We start from the raw sequence: 12,691 nt of genomic DNA on the forward strand, positions 1-12,691 counted from the left end.
CGACTTAGAGCCAGGTAAGATACGGCGGCGTAGCGTATCTCTGATATGTGTTTTCAGGAGTAAGATGGAAAATATGTAAAAAATATTTTTAAGGCGGAATCATTAATATTTTAATATGGATCGCTAGATAAAAAAATTACACCTCTTTAGCCAGAGTTTCATTTTTAAGATGCTAATATACCAAAGAATAAAATCACAAGTAATGTCACAAACACCCCCCGAGGAATATATTTATGTACCCTTGACACATTTAAATTAATCTAAGCGTATTTATCCTCTACAGAGTGAATCACATTGAGCCCTGGTTCACACTGGGTACGATTTGGTACGATTTGAGATGCGATTTGACATGTCAAATCGCATCTCAAATCGGCGGCATTTGCCGGCAATTGTCGGCAATAGCACTGTCCTAATCGGTGCGACGCCGCATCTGCGGCGCTGCACCAATTTCAAAAAGTAGTTCCTGTACTACTTTTTGCGATTTCGGGCCGCGATTTACATTGAACCCTGCACAGATGTCTCTTAAATCGCGGCCGAAATCGTGGCAAAATCGCAGCCGCAAAATCGCGGTAAAATCACGATTTTACCGCGATTTTGAATTTGCAGCAGTGTGAACCTAGCCTAAATCTACTTTTATTCCCAGAAGACTTAATAGAGGGATTTCTAGTCCTAGAGTGCCATCTGGTGGATAAATGAATCTACTGGCTGTGTAAATAATTTGTTAATCTGTAATATTTCTCCCCAATCAGAGGTGAGTAAATATTTCAAACTACATCCTCTTGGGGGGATCCCTAGATTAAGGAGGTTTTGGGAATAAAAGGAGAAGCTCAGAGAAAACGGGATCCCTATCTTGATCCATATAGGTCCATCTTGAGCCATTTTGATCAATAACCATACACACAGATCTCTCTTGATTGATCCATCTTGATCCATCCATCTTACCCATCATCCTTCTTTTATCCTCATCTTGATCATGATCACCTTCCTTAAACATGATCCTCATCTTCATCCTGAGCTTGATGCTGATTGTCAGCTTCAACTGAACACAGCACCAATAATTTCTTGGGAATAGCATCATTTGCTCAGTACTTTGCTCAGTACACCTTGTTTGAGTGCTAGATTCTTCCATTATCTAGAGAAAGTTGTGGTGAGATATTGTAGCTATAACTCACAATCTCAGCAGAATTGGCAGACAGTGGCTTGATTCAAATAACCCCTTGCAAATCGTAGAAAGCTTTAATCCACAACTTGTGCAGATCTTGACAGATGGTCATCAGATAAGTCACAAAGATCATAATATGACCAGCTCCAGCAGTGTACATGTGGTCAGAATGAAAACTAAAGCATACTGAAGGAGGGTGGGGCTAAGTATACATAGCACCCTCTAACTTTGGAAACATACAATGCATGTGTAACATGATAAGCTCTCTGTTAATTTTGCTGTTTGTTTGTGTCTGATTTGGATTTAACTACTGTGTAGCTGTCAATTGAAGAGCACTAGACTGACAGACCCAGGAAAATTTTGGAATATGTAGTTTCTTCATGGGAAGTGTTAGGTCTCAAACTACTGACAGAAGTAATGCATTAACCTGTGCAGTGCCATGCCACATGTCTCATGTTTGAACACAAACAGAAGCTGCCGACACTAGAATGTGATTTATTTATTTTTGCTCTACTATAGGCTGTGTGTACAGGGAAGCAAATTATGCAATAAATAAAATGTGTAAAAAGTGCTGTGCTTTAAAAATATAAGAATATATAGAGTATATGCAATTAATGTACCACTAAAATATGCTAAAAATTACTTATTTTAATATAATGAATAAAAAATGTGTATCTCAAACTTTGTGTGAGTTCACAATTAATGATAAACCAGAAAAAGACAAGTAGTCTGTGTAAATCAAAGTGCAATACAAAACATGCAATCGATGTGACAATGTGCAATCAATGTGAAAAATGCATATCATAACTTAAAGTTCATAAAAAGTCTATAAATAAATATGATTCATGCAAACTAATCAGTGACACAACCCGCAATTTCCAAAACAAATGTTTTATGGATATAGTATATTGAAGATCATCCAATTCCGGAGGTGCACGTGACGCACCGCCACCAGGAACCTCACCTTGGAAATGGGCCCTTATTATGAGGGCCAATGGAGCTTTAAAGTGATTGTAAATACTTGATTTTTTTCAATAAAATAACAAACATACCATGCCCAGCTGCCTCAATCCTCTACTTCTTGGGCCTCCTGATTGACTCAGACACAGCAGCGAGCACTGCTGTCAATCAAAGTCAGTGAGCTAATAAGGGGAGGGGGCAGAGGTGGAGCCGTGGCTCTGTATCTGAATGGACGCACAGAGCAGTGGCTCGGCTTGGGTGCCCCCATAGCAAGCTGATTGCTCTGAGGACACTTGCCAGGAGGGAGGGGCCAGAAGTGCCAGCGAGGGACCCGAGAAGAGGAGGATCGGGGCTGCTCTGTGCAACACTACTGCACAGAGCCGGTAACTATAACATGTTTGTTATTTGTAAACAAAAAAACAAGCCTTTAATAACAATTTTAAAAAAAAAATCGTATATAAGAAAAAAACAAATGGGGTAGACTCAGTGGACCATTTGTTCTTTTTTTTCTGCTGTCACTCTGTTTCTATTTTTGTTGCTCATAGCAATCTTTTAGAAGCCTTATTTCTAGACGGCAGAAATGACAGTTGGAAGCTCCCTGGTTGCTAAGGTCAGCTAGAAATGTTTTTCCATGTTTTCTTTTTCTTGCATTAAAGGGGTTGTAAAGGTAAAACAAACCCCCTAAATAGCTTCCTTTGCCTTAGTGCAGTCCTCCTTCACTTACCTCATCCTTCCATTTTGCTTTTAAATGTCATTATTTCTTCTGAGAAATCCTCACTTCCTGTTCTTCTGTCTGTGACTCCACACAGTAATGCAAGACTTTCTCCCTGGTGTGGAGTGTCGTGCTAGCCCCCTCCTTTGAGGGGGGAGGGGGCGAGCAGGATAGTCAAGATGCCCACTAACACACAGCTCCTTTCTGTATGTGCAACACAGAGCGTTCTGACTCTCCTGCTCGCCCCCTCAAGGGAGGGGGCGAGCATGCCACTCCACACCAGGGAGAAAGCCTTGCATTACTGTGTGTAGTTACAGACAGAAGAACAGGAAGTGAGGATTTCTCAGAAGAAAAAAGAAAAATCAAAGGATGAGGTAAGTGAAGGAGGACTGCACTAAGGTAAAGGAAGCTGTTTAGGGGGGAACAAATTTACCTTTACAACCCCTTTAACCCAGCCTGTTTTTTTTGTTTTTTTTTTAACTAGAACATGGAAACAGTTTGAAATAAAGAAGATGGAATAAAAACAATCATATATAAATGTCTATTTTGACCTTTTATTTATATAAAAAGCATAATACAAGGGCAGTAAAAATGTTACAGCATACCCATATATATATAAAAATATGCCATCTAAATATGCCATCTAATTAAAAAAAATATTGATAACTTCTTCTAAAACATAATAACACTGTAAAAAGTTAAAAATAAAGATCCCTGATATTATGTAGCTTTGATTTTTTTCAATTTTGTGAGCAGAGTTCTATTAAGATTTACCTTTCATTAAAGGGCCTATAAACCTGAAAGGCACTTCTACTTGCATGAAACACGCAAAAAATAGACATGAAAAAAAGTAAGGAACAGATGGTAAGCCTGTGCAGCTATGTGGACTCAAGCACCAGCCCCAATTGGCTTTCAAAAATAATTTGGTCCTCAGCTGCCTGGCAATTAACAGCTATGGCATATCAGCAGAGGTTAGTATAGCAGGGTAAGCAGTTATTTCCATCCACTGTTTCAAAGTTGATAGAAGAGGTAACAGCATAGGTTGGTTCATGGGGTAAAGGCATAGGTTGGTGTAAGGGATAATGTCATAAGTTGGTGCATGGGGTAAAATACATAGTTTGGACATGGTTTAAAGGCATAGGATGGTGCATGGGGTAAAATGCATTGTTTAATGCATGGGGTAAAATACATTGTTTGGTGTATTTGGAAAAGGCCTAGGTTACTGCATAGGGTAAAATACATAGTTTGAACATGGGGTAAAGGCATATCTTGATACATGGGGTAAAAGCAATAATTTGAACATGGAATAAAGTCATATCTTGGTGCATAGGGTAATAGACATAATTTGAACATGGGGTAAAATCATATCTTGGTGCATAGGGTAATAGACATAATTTGAACATGGGGTAAAGTCATATCTTGGTGCATAGGGTAATTGACATAATCTGAACATGGGGTAAAGGCATAGGTTGGTGCATGGGGTAAAAGACAACATTTGTACATGGGGTAAAGGCATAGGTTGGTGCATGGGGTAAAATATATAATTTCTACATGGGGTAAAGGCATAGTCTGGTGCATGGGGTAAAATACATAATCTGTACATGGGGTAAAGGCATAGTCTGGTGCATGGGGTAAAAGACATAATTTGTACATGGGGTAAAAGCATAGGTTGGTGCATGGGGTAAAATACATTGTTTGAACATGGGGTACAAGCATAGGTTGGTGCACAGGGTAAAACACATGGGTTAAAGGCATAGATTGGCACCCTGGGGTAGAAGACATTGTTTGGTACATGTAGTACATGCATAGGTTACTTCATAGGGTAAAATACATAGTTTGGTGTAGAGGAAGACATCATTTAAACATGGCATAGGTTGGTGCATGGGGTAAAAGTCACACTTTAAAGCATGGGGTAAAAAGACATAGTTTGGACATGGGTAAAGGCATAGAATGGTGCATGGGGTAAAATACATTGGGCCAGATCCACAGTGAGAGTACGCCGGCGTATCTACTGATACGTCGGCGTACTTTCAAATTTCCCACGTCGTATCTTTAGTTTGAATCCTCCAACCAAGATACAACGGCATCTGGGTTTGATCCGACAGGCGTACGGCTTCCACTTCCGCTGGGTGGAATTTGCGTCGTTTTCCGCGTTGGCTATGCAAATTAGCTATTTCCGACGATCCACGAATGTACGCGCAGCCGTCACATTCTCTTACGTCGTCTCTAGTCGGCTTTTTCCGGCGTATAGTTAAAGCTGGTATTTTGCGGTGTATAGTTAGACTTGCCATGTTAAGTATGGCCGTCGTTCCTGCGCCGAAATTTGAATTTTTTAATTTTTTTTGCGTAAGTCGTCCGTGAATCGGAATGTACGTAAGTCCCGTCTAAGTTAAAAAAATGACGTCCTAGCGACGTCATTTAGCGCAATGCACGCCGGGATGCACGCATGCGCAGTTCATTTGGCGTGGGGACGTGCTTCATTTAAATGAAACCCGCCCCCTAATCGCCGATTTGAATTCCGCCGCCAAAAATACACTACGCCGCCGTAACTTACGGCACAAAATCTTTCAGGATTTGAAAGAAGGCCAGGTAAAGTAAGGTGGTGTAGCGTTTCTCAGATACGCTGCGCGGGTGCAGATCTATGTGGATCTGCCCCATTGTTTTATGCATAGGGTGATGCATATGGTAAAATACATACTTTAGTGTAGAGGAATAAGGGGCATAGGGCATAGTTTGGTGCAGGAAGGAAAGGGGCATAGTTTGGTGCAGGAAGGAAAGGGGCATAATTTGGTGCAAAGGGTAAAAGGTTTGGTACAAATGATAAAAGGCATAATTTGGTACATTAAAACAATGACCCAACACTTCACTCTCCTTCATTCCCCTTCTTTGTGTACCACCCAGCTAGTGAGCATGGTGGCATTAAGCCGGAAAACAAGGCATTTCTTGCAGAACTGGTGTCTGGTTCATATGGGATGAGACAATTATGCAACTTTAGCAGACTTACTGTAAAAAAAATGTATTTCCAACCCTAAATGAATTGTTCTGTCTTGTTAAATCATCCATTTTGTTGTTTCACAGTTGATGTTGCAATGTATAAACTGCCTCGTCACCTACATTTCTCCAAAAAGTTAAATCTTAACTTGTTAACAATGAACTTTGACAAACTGGAAATCCGCCACAGTTACTGGTTCACATCTGACACTGGCAATGTATGAATGTTTTACTTTGGAAAAAAAAAGTGAAATCAGTTCATTGAAAATAAAAAAGAAAATCATTTAGCATCACAGGTCTTGAAATATTTGAAACGTTTTAAACCTTTGGTATTTGGCTACATGCAGCCTAATATCTTCTATGCCCAACCAAGTAGGTAGAAGACATTGAAGAGGAGGTCCTATATTTAGACTGGTAGCCCTTTATCACTATTTGAGACTTCTTTTCCCCCTTTTTAACTTCCAAAAGGAAAATACAGTTTTCTCTTGAAGAGAATCATTAGCCGGGTGTACCAAATTTTACCAAGACCAGAGGGTGCAATTTCAAATATTTTCTGTAGCAGCACCTGCTGGTGACATCTAGGATTGCAGCTTCTTTTTCAAGCATAATTCTATATTAATAATGTATTATAGGCAGGGCTTTTTTTCAGGGGGAACTTGGGGGAACTCAGTTCCACCACCTCTGGCTCAGACCCTTTGGTGCCTGCTCACCACAATCACTTGTAAACACAGAAGTCTGGTTTCTGTGTTTACAGGTGACAGCTCTGCACTCTGTGTGTAACCCCACTGAACTCTGCACTCTGTATGTAATGCAATCCTGGTATGTAATGCACCTTTAAGACCCTTCTACTGTTTGTGAAATCTGAACGGAGTCGTGGTTGAGTTCCTGCACCTATTTTCTGAGAAAAAAAACTCTGATTATAGGTGATAGACTTTTAATTGCTTAGCCACATTAGGAACAATATAATGTGGGTCTTTGAGTTGCTTGCATGGGAGCTACAAGAGGGGTAATTTTTCTAATATCTCCTACTGTAGGTGTAACCATCCTACAGATTGCATACATGTATGTATATATATATATATATATATATATATATATATATATATATATAAAATAGAAATACAACTTTGTTTACATTGAAATTTTACAACAATTGATTCTCAATTCTATTGTATTATAAAAGTCAGACAATAGAATTGGCAACCTTTTGTTGTGGATTTTATTCAAATTTGAATGTAAAAATAAAGTTTATTTTTAAGTATGTTTTTATATATATATTTGTGGCACATTGAAAGTTCCTATTTTCCAACCCCCATTTTGGAGGTTGGAACACTACAAAGTTTAATCTCTAGAAGAAAAACTATACAGAATCAGATTTAGATAGAAGAGTTCAATGTAAACTGCCTTTGACTTTATCTCAGATCCTAAAAAGATTTAGTGGCCTTTTAAATTATGTCTTTCTATACTGTAATGGATATAGAGTAAAGTAGACACAATTAACTTTTTTGTAAGTTAAAGGAATAGTTTGATCAGAGAAAAGTACGGGCTGGCTTGTCCTTTCTATGCCTCCATTTTGATCTTCCCGTGTTCTCCTTGATAGTGGTTGTCATGTTCTTCTTCTTCTAGAGGAACCTGAAAGAGCAAAATAGGAGAGACTTGTTTTATGCAGTAAATAATTGTATACAAAAAAACAGTATTTCTAAAAAGTAATTTTAATTGTGGGTTAAGGTTTAATGCTCTAAAGCAGGGGTGTCAAACTCAATTTCATCACGAGCCGCATTAGCATTATGGTTGAACTCAATGGGCCAGATGTATCTGTAAGACCATATAAGTTTATGAAGGGCTTTATTTCTCAAAGAATTGGTGCAGGAATTCAACCACACCCACACACACACACATACACAAACTGTATTGAACGATGGGTGTAGCCAAATTCAAGTGGGGGGATCTTAAAGAGACAATAAATACCAAGAATGGATTGTGTGTGAAGTTTAGGGGTGTACTACATACAGAGTGCAGAGTTCATGGGTGTGCTACATACAGAGTGCATAGTTCAGGTATGTGTTATGTACAGAGTGCAGAGTTCAGGGGTGCACTATGTACAGAGTGAAGAGTTTAGCTATGAGCTTCATACAGAGTTCAGATGTGCGCTATGTACAGAGTGCAGAGTTTAGGGGTGCGCTACATACAAAGTGCAGAGTTTAGGGGTGTGCTATGTACAGAGCGCAGAGTTCAGGGGTGTACTACATACAGAGTGCAGCGTTTTGGGAGGGGTACGCTACATACAAAGTGCAAAGTTCAGGGAGGGGTGTGCTACGTACAGAGTGCAGAGTTTCGGGGTGCGCTACGTATAAAGTGCAGAGTTTAGGGGTGTGCTTTGCATAGTGTTCAGAATCAGCTCTATTTCATAGGCTTTTCAAATCTCACTTCCACCCTTCCCCCTGGGCACAGGGGACACATGAAATGGCCTGAAGGGCCGCATTCGCCCGCGTGTTTGACACATGTGCTCTAAATGTACTGTATGTCTGCAGCTATTTTGTGCTTTTTTGATTTTCTACAGCGCAGGAGTTATAAAATGAATACAATGGAGATGAACATGCAGATGAATAGGTAGAGGAGGGTTAGTTCCTTTTTATTGTAATGCCCATTTTACCAGCATGGTGGGGCTCCCTCCACCTCAGCTCCTGAAGGTTTAACCCCCCTTTATGACTAGGACATTTTTTGCTATTCAGCACTGCACTACTTATTGTGCAATATTGTACACAAATTAAATGTTTTATAAATTTTTTTCACACAGAGTTTCTTTTGGTGGTATTTAAACACCACAGTTTTTTTTTTTTTAAATATAAATGAAAAAAGACCAAACATTTACAAAAATATAAATATATAACTAAATAAAAAATATATTGGGGCCAGATTCACGTAGAACGGTGCAAATTAAGTTACTCAAAACGTATATCATTAAAGTTACGGCGCCTTAATTTTGTGACGTAAGTGCCGTATCCACAGCGCATTTGCGCCCAAAATTGCACCAGCGCGACGTAAATTCCGAGGCGTAAGGCGGGGTTATTGCAAGTGGGAAGGAAAGTGGGCGTGCTCCATTGAAATGAGCCGTGACCCCATGCAAATGAAGGGCCGGCCGTACTGCGCATGCGCGCACAAATCTGCACCTCACTGGGCATGTGCAGAACTCGGCTCGGCGCAATCAGTGAGATAGGAAAAAGGCAAAGCATACTTAGTTTGAGAATAACCCCAGACAAACGCACTTCCATTGCAAAAGTACATCCCTGTGTTTCCCTTCCTAAAGCAAGTGTCTTTTGCTCTGTTGTCTGTGGCTGTTTGTTGGTGAGTGTAGTGTCATATTAAAGATTTATTGTAGTAGGAGGTTGTAGTAGGTGTGTGTATTTTCTGAGTGTTTTTTGTGTCTGTTTCTTCTGTGTTTTTTGTCTGAATTTGTATTAGCTGTCTGCTTGTGTTTTTTCTTTTTTGGTGTTTGGTTTTTGCTGTCTGAATTTTTTTGTGTGTTTGTTCTGTGTCTTTTTGTGTCTGTTCTGTGTCTTTTTGTTGGTTTGTTCTGTATGTTTCTGTGTTTGTTTGATCTGTTTGAATTTAGTGTCTGTTTGTTGCCAAGTGCTGTTTGGTGAGATGGAACCTAAAAGAAGGAAACTCAACTTCTCTGTGCGTGAGAAGCACATACTGGCCAGGGCTATCACCCAATATGGGCGATTTTTGCATGGCCCCTAACAGCTGGCACGTCACCCCGACCAGGAAGAGGGTGATCATACAACAGATTACTGATCGGATCAATGCGGAGGGGGGGGGAGACAAGAACCCCCAGTGGGATTCAGAAGAAGATCAACGATCTTAGGAGCCTGGTCCGGGAGAAGCTGGCCAAGCAAACAGCCCATGCCAGGGGCACTGGAGGAGGTCCACCTTGCACCCTAAGGTGGACTGAGGAGGAACGTGCGGTGGCCTGGTGCTTCCATAGCCAGCAAGTGGTGGGCCTGCCTGGCTTTGACTCTGATGATCCTGTGAGGACAGGTAAGTTTTTTTTTCTTTCCATCTGGTGAGTAGCATGTGTGGGTGGGGGAAGGGAATATGAATGAATGAATGAATGAAAAACGTATAAAGCGCGGCGCATGCGAACTGAATCGCTTCTGGGCGCTAGTTGTTCGTGTCTCATGACATCAAAAGAGCAGAGTTTTGATCTGTCTTCTGAAAGTCAGGTGGTTTTCCTCCAACCGAATGCTGGTTGGTAAAGCGTTCCATAGTCTAGGACCCTGAAAAGCAAACCTTCTTTCTCCTTTGGACTTGTATTTGGTTTTTGGTACCCTGACCAGATTTTGGTCGGTGGATCGCAGAACGCGATTCGAATTGTGAGGTTCTATCTTGTCGCAAAGATATTGCGGAGCCTTCCCATGGATGCACTTATGTGTCAGGCAGAGTGCTTTAAATGCAATTCTGTCTTTTACTGGCAGCCAGTGAAGGGATCTCAACGAAGGTGAGATTGATTCCCATTTTTTTTCCCAGTCACCATTCTGGCGGCCGTATTCTGAACGACTTGCAGACGGGAGATTTGGTACTTTGGGAGTCCGAGGTACAGGGCGTTAGCATAGTCCAGTCTGGAATTCACGATTGTTCCCACCACGACTGTCTTCTTTGGGGATAAATGGAATAAGTCTGCGTAGTAGGCGCAACAGATGGTGCGCTCCGCTGACTACTGACCCTATTTGTGCGTCCATTGTCATGAAGGTGTCGAAGATGACCCCGAGACTTTTGACTTTGGAGCTAGGGGTGATGATTTGGCCCAGAATGGGCGGCGGTGTCCAGGTTGTTGCCAGTTGACTCTTTCGGCTGGCGTGAAACATAAGGAGTTCTGTTTTTGAACTGTTGAGTTTAAGATAACTCTTAGTCATCCAGTTTTCTATCAAAGAGAGACATTTCTCTAAACTGGGATGATGATCCTTTTTGTTGCAGATGCGAAAATACAGTTGCGTATCGTCTGCATAAGAGTGATAGAGTAGTTCTTGGCTACTGATAATATCAAAGAGAGGGCGAAGATAGATGTTGAAAAGCACCGGTGACAGGGGGGATCCTTGGGGGACTCCACATGACATTGTGTGCTTTTCCGACGTGAAACAACCCAATTTAACGGTTTGTGATCGGTTTTCAAGAAAGGAAGAAAACCATGGTAAATCACCTTCTGTGACTTCTGCTACCTTGGCTAGTCGCATCAGTAACAGTTTGTGGTCTACCGTGTCAAAGGCTGCGCTTAGGTCCAGCAGAACCAGGAGACAAGATTCTCCTTCGTCTGCGGCCTCGAGGGCATCGTCCCATATTTTGAGTAAGGCCGTTTCTGTCCCGTGTCCGGGACGGAAGCCTGATTGTAATGGATCCAGTAGATTGTGGGTATCTAGATGCTGTTGCAGCTGTTGTACCACTACTTTCTCCATTATCTTGGAGAGAACATTTAGGCCTGTTATGGGACGGCGGTGAGTTGGGTCCTTGGGATCCAGGTTAGGTTTTTTCAAGATGGGGTGGATTGTGCCCTCTTTCAACAGGGATGGCACTGTGCCTTCCTTAAATGACTGGTTTATAAGCTGTGTGATGGGTGGTGCCAGGATGTCGGCACATTCCTTCAGCAGTTTGGTGGGGATGATATCATTGGGCAATGTGCTGTTCCGCAAAGCACCAATGATATTTTTTGTGGTATCGATGGAGATCGGTTCCAGAGTGAACTTTGTTGATTGTAGAGCGTTTCTGTGGGTGTTTTGTGGTTGATTGACGGTGGGGTTGAGGGGGGTATTGTTTTGCATGATGCTTTCCCGGATTCTTTCAATTTTGTTGATGAAGAAATCCGATAGTTCATTGCAGAACTCTTGGGTGTCTGAGTTGGGGACTTCAAGACATCCTGGATTCATGGCCTGGGTGACCATCTTGAAGAGTTCGCGGGGGCGGTTTAGGGCGCTGTTAATCGCCATAGAAAAATGATGTTTCTTGGCTTTGAAGATTTCTTTATGATATCGTGTTGTTATTGCCTTGTAGATGATGAGGTTATCCTCTGCAGGACTTCTTTTCCAGGCGGCTTCCGCCCTTCTGTGCCAAGTGTGTGGATCCTTCAACCTGTGTATGTTTTGTGTCCTCCACAGATGGCCAGGAGATTACTGGGCCATCAGGCCAGGAGGTTGTTGGGCCATCAGGCCAGGCTGCACCACCCCCAGGACAACAGTCTGCTGAGGAGCCACCAGAACGGCAGGAGTCCCCAGGGCAGGGGAGTGGCCGCAACTCCCCTCATGAGGAGGTTCAGGGGGAGGAGGATGAGGGGGGGGAGGTTGAGGATGATCCGATGGAGCTTGCCCGAGAAGTGATGGAGTGTTGGGATGAGGATTCCCTTGTGGCTGACAGCAGTCAGGCCACCTTCAGGGGTAGTCCCTCCCACTCCTCCCCCAACAGGGCTGCCCCCCAGGGGGATCCCCTGCTCCCAGGCCTCAAGCCTCAGCTGGAGGCAGTCAGGCCACCATCAGGGGTAGTCCCTCCCACTCCTCCCCTAACAGGCCCCCCCCAGGGGGCTCCCCTCCTCCCAGGCCACAAGCCTCAACTGCAGGCAGGAAGGCCACCCAGAAGACCAGGGGGGTGGCCGAGCTCCTGCCTGCAAATCTGCAGAGGGACCAGGCCCGGCAGACACAACATCTGGGTCAGGTCAGCCGGACTTTGGCCCAGATGGAGGAGAGCCTGGCCGCTATCAAGGAGTCAGTCAGTGACGTGGGCACAAATACTGTTGCATTCATCAACTTTTTCAGTGAGCTGCAGGCCGCCTCAACAGGCGTGGCCCTTGAGGTGACTGCCCTGACCCAGGCTGTCCAGGA

At 42.6% G+C, this 12,691-nt stretch overlaps 1 protein-coding gene across 1 annotated transcript in view; it reads right to left on the minus strand.

Moving 5' to 3' along the window:
- Positions 1 to 7,092: 7,092 nt before the first annotated feature.
- RHAG (Rh associated glycoprotein) overlaps positions 7,093 to 12,691 on the minus strand; it is a 78,043-nt gene continuing 72,444 nt past the window's right edge. Inside the window, exon 10 of the mRNA XM_040348325.1 lies at positions 7,093 to 7,457. Within this exon, the coding sequence (XP_040204259.1) occupies positions 7,386 to 7,457 (72 nt within the window). The 3' untranslated portion in view covers positions 7,093 to 7,385. The remainder of the gene's footprint in view (positions 7,458 to 12,691) is intronic.

This window comes from Rana temporaria, chromosome 4 (assembly GCF_905171775.1).
Source record: "Rana temporaria chromosome 4, aRanTem1.1, whole genome shotgun sequence".
Classification (NCBI taxonomy): Eukaryota; Metazoa; Chordata; class Amphibia; order Anura; family Ranidae; genus Rana; species Rana temporaria.